This window comes from Rhagoletis zephyria, unplaced genomic scaffold (assembly GCF_001687245.7).
Source record: "Rhagoletis zephyria isolate East Lansing unplaced genomic scaffold, Rhagoletis_zephyria_1.1 Rzeph_scaffold_29698, whole genome shotgun sequence".
Classification (NCBI taxonomy): Eukaryota; Metazoa; Arthropoda; class Insecta; order Diptera; family Tephritidae; genus Rhagoletis; species Rhagoletis zephyria.
This window is the reverse complement of record NW_016186755.1, coordinates 1-4,548: the sequence shown is the minus strand read 5'-3', so window position 1 is coordinate 4,548 and position 4,548 is coordinate 1. Positions and strand designations below refer to the sequence as shown.

General features: G+C 35.2%; 1 protein-coding gene across 1 annotated transcript; it reads left to right on the top strand.

Annotated features, from left to right (window-relative positions):
• Positions 1–3,764: 3,764 nt before the first annotated feature.
• Positions 3,765–4,288, top strand: LOC108382956 (uncharacterized; the record flags this gene model as incomplete). Its single annotated transcript, XM_017639326.1, has 2 exons — positions 3,765–3,806; positions 3,887–4,288. Coding segments are annotated over exons 1-2 (426 nt in total), but the record flags the coding sequence as incomplete, so codon positions are not given.
• Between the last annotated feature and the right edge of the window lie 260 nt (positions 4,289–4,548).

Genomic DNA, 4,548 nt, shown 5'->3' with positions numbered 1-4,548 from the left:
CAAAAATTGGTATTTGCTTATTTATGTGTATCTAAATAGGAAATTATTTTTGTTAGTAAAACACTCAACGCGATAATGGAACTCCAGTCTTTGTCAAATGCAGAAGAATGAAGGAGAATTGAAAACGAAAACTGAAATTGCAATGAACTCTATGACTCATCGCGTTCTTGTAGGACCACATTCCGATGTCCAAAAGTAAAAATCCGAACACATGAAATAAACCTAAGGGAAGTAAGTATTCCTGAATCAAATGAGGAAAGAAGACCAAAAATGATACAAAAAAACACTTTTAGCTGTAGATAAACAAAAGTATTCACATCAATAAAAAATGGGACAGCAGAATTGGGAGCGAAATGATGACACGAGGAAGGTAAAATACAAATACAGCACAGTGCAATTTATAAACGGCTAAAAAATCCCTTTGATTTTCGGGAACTATTTCTTGGTGCGGGATTTTTGTACTTTTTTCCAATAAGCATGAATTTCTTATGAAATAAAAAGCGGGAGACCGTAAGCAACAAAATTTCAAAAAATCATCGCCAGTTTTTGTAAATTGCACTTATTGTGTAAAAAAAAAACAGTATTTAGAAAAAATTCTCAAAAATTAACGGGATTTTTTAGCCGGTTGAAACGTGCACTTCGTGGCACTAAAATTGTAGGGGCTATAAAACTATATACCAAAAGTGTTCTAAAGTTTCAGAATAAAAAGTTGAAATCTTGTTGAAAAATTTTTTGAATTTTCTTAAATTTTGTATAAAAATCAAAACTGTGATTTATATGGTTTTGGTTAAAGCTCTTTTAAATTTTGCTGGAAAAACATTACGAATATCAAACAAATATGAACGCGTGGTCATTTTTTTGAGTCACTGTGTACATATGTATGTATGTGTGGTTATTTGTATGTACGTTAGACTTCTCCACGTTCCTCACAAAGACTAAGTATGCACTTGCATTAAATATGTATGTTTCTGCCAATATTAATTTCGTGTTGAAAGTTTCATACCTCAGCCAATTTATATCCAAATTTAATAAAAAATTAAGTTTTCCGCTTTCGACCTTAACAAGAAAATTGTGATGATATTTCTACGAAATCGAATTAAAAAGCTCAAAATTTTTACGAAGGCTTGTTGATTTTTTTTTAATATTGCACAAAGTTTGAAACCTGAATTTATGCAGTTTTGGTTAATTAAAGAAGAATTTTTTTTATAAATAAATAGAAGAATTATCTAGAAAAATATAAAATAGTTAAGCTTGTCAATTTGTGCCCCATATTTTGGGCAATCGTTTAATTCGAGATAAACAGACAAACGTAAAATTTATTTCTTACCAAGGATTCATTTTTTGTTTACTCTTCGCAAAATTCTTTAACTTCATGGCTTTGTGTTTGGCATTTGTTCTCCTTATTACTGCAGAAATTTTTTAAGAAAGTTAGCATCAAGTTTACACGCCAGAGAGACGTCGAATGCAGATATAAATTACAAAATCGTATTCAAGGACGCATTTGCACGTTTCGTACGACTGACTAATTTAGGTGATTGCTTCAGCAATGAATGCAAAATATAATACATACATACGTACGTGACAGCAAAACTTGAACAAATAGCTTTACTTTACCTATAAAACTATAAAAATTTTGTATCTTTATAGATGCTGGCGAAGCGCATTGCTAGGTTGCAGGCAGAAATAAGTCAATATTACTTCAGGAATACTTACTTCCTTTAGGTTTATTTCAAGTGTTTTGATTTTTTACGTTTGGACATCGGAGTGTGGTCCTACAAGTATTAGAGTTTATTGCAATTTCAGTTTTCGTTTTCAATTCTCCTCCATTCTTCTTCGTTTGACAAAGGAAAACTGGAGTTCCATTATCGCGTTGAGTGTTTTACTAACATAAATAATTTCCCATTTAGAAACACAAATGAAAAATGAAATCTTGATATCCAGGTTTTATTCGTATACACCTGAATATCCGAACGGATATCCGAATATACGAATAGTCCTAGCCCTAGTATATATGAAAATTATCATAGCTCAAATAAATATTTGTTTTGATTAGATTGGCACTTACCTTCCAAAGGCTTTTATTCTTGAACAGTTTTCTTAATGTACATATATTCCATGGGAGAGTACTTGATTTAGACCCTAAAAAAATATTGATTTAACTAAAATAACTTTAAGCGTGAAGTATTCTTGTTGGAGTTGGGTTAATTGGACTCATCTAATATCGTTTTGTGGTCAAAGAGAAGTCGCTTTAGTAAACTTTGTTGTCTTCTGTGGTTTTAGAAAGATCTTTCTTAAGCCATCTTTTTCTAACTAAACCTTATATAGCTTTAACCAAACTTAATCTGAATTAAATATATAGTTCTAGATTTAGTAGTTATACCTGCTTTTACAATTTCGATGGTACTCAAACCATTGTTTTCGCATCAACACCGAAACAAACAAACGTTTTTGTCTTTAGTAAGTGGACAATGTATAACTCGAAGCGTTCGGTAAAAATAGGATCCTTCTACTCCTTTCTTGATGGAAAAATCGTGTCGAAGTTTTTCTTTAAGAGAGGCGAAGGACAAATGTAGTCAGTTTTTTGCTTGGGTCGTTGAAAGAATGCAGGATACGTCCATGCCCGTACGTACGTTCTTTCCACAATCAATCTAAGTTCCCTCAACCTCAGGGCACTGTGAAGCACCTTTCATGATAAAGAGGTCAATCGGTGGCAGATGGTAGATCACTTTCAATGCATCCATTGAACATGATCTGACCGCCCCAGTAATTGCAATGCAGGCTGATCTTTGTACCCTGCTTAACATTGTGCGTATGTAGTTCATCTCTACGGCTTTCCACCAAACCAGCGAACCGTATGCAATAATTGGGCGAATAACCGCCTTATACATCGATGGCATAAGATCAGATCGTAGGCCCCACCTCTTACCCAGAATTTTCTTGCAGGAATATGTAGCACTATAAGCATTTTTTACTCGGTACTCTGTGTTCATTTTCCAGTTTAATTTCGGTGTGAGAATGACTCCCAAATAGCGTAAGGGGAAAGAGAAAGAGTATACCCTTTTAAGGAAGGTATGTTAAAATTAGGAATCTTTTTCCTTGTAGTGAATAATAGTAATTCGGTCTTCGAGGGATTAACGTTGAGCCTGCAGCTATGGTGACAGGTAATAAGGTCAATGGAAATAAGGTCAATTGGCTTTATTTCCCACCCTGGTGGGAAATGCCTCTTGTGGTGCCCCTTGTCGGTTTGAAAGATACTGTGTCCTTGGACAATATATTTGTATATATACTGCTGTGATCGTTCACCCTTTCCCCGTTTTTAAAGACCTTTCAGATAATTGAATAGTCAAATAAATAAGTAGGATGCCAAGTTGTTGGGCAACATTGAAATTAGGAATTCGCGAATCGGGCTAAGCCTCATCTGTTTTGAGGAATATTAACAAATAAATAACGCGCTGGCCTTGTCTGGTCAGCGACAGTTCGCTGTTCAAATAAAACAATCTAAATCAAATTTATTACATTTTAAATATTTATCTTTCAAGTAGAAAAAGTTGCTATACATTTGACGTTTATGCACTAAGATAAGCTTGAATTTCTGTAGTTTCACCGATAAGATAGCCCAGAGATGATGGCAGATTGTTTAAATCTAGGCATTAGTTGTTTTACATTTTTAGTTGCAAATGAATTTGGAATTGATGCAAGCGGACTTATAGAAAGTACTGCCAAGCTTATTTCGAAGTAAGAGTATTCAAAAAAAAGTTTATAAAGTTAAAAAATATTCGATTATGTCGGAGTTCATTACGCGACGGGTAAGTGCTACTAACTATCAGTTCAAGAAATATATGCAATTTATTTCGCTCTTCGCAACACTCACACATTTCCCATTTAGTTTCTTTGGAGTTTGCTGCTTCTCTGTGCCGATTGGCCGACTTTCACGCACGCCGCCTGCAATACCTGCTCTGCTGAAACTAATCTGGCTTGCGTCTCCAACAGCCAATTTAAGGTGTGCGACAATGGCTCACCAATTGCGAATGCGCTAGATTGCCCCACAGAATATGTTTGCTCCACAGCTACCACGAGCATTTGCCAGCCCAGTGGAGGCGTCGGTGTGGTAGCTGATTGTGCCGATTGTAACACCTGCGATGCTACCAATACCTTTGCCTGCACTGGCGTCGGTACATACGCCTTGTGCCTGGGCACAACAACAGTCAGTAACTTGACCGGCTCCTGTGAGCCAGATCACATTTGCAGCACTGATTATGAATACATCTGTGGTAGTGCCACATTAGGGGTGAGCCAATGATAGCACTGGACCACAAATTTCAACTTTTTCTCTTTACCAGAAACGCCGTTATGAAATTCTTATGTAAAATCACCCCCTGGTTCCGAAAATCAAGGTTATTTTTAATTTTATGGTACCGTTTTTGAGATATTTGCAATTTACCGTTTTTGCAAAAAAAAAAAAATTGGGTCAACTTTATCATATATATCTCAAGAACGAATTAAGCAATTCCAAAACGGTTTGAAGCTTTTAAAAGGTAATAAAATTTT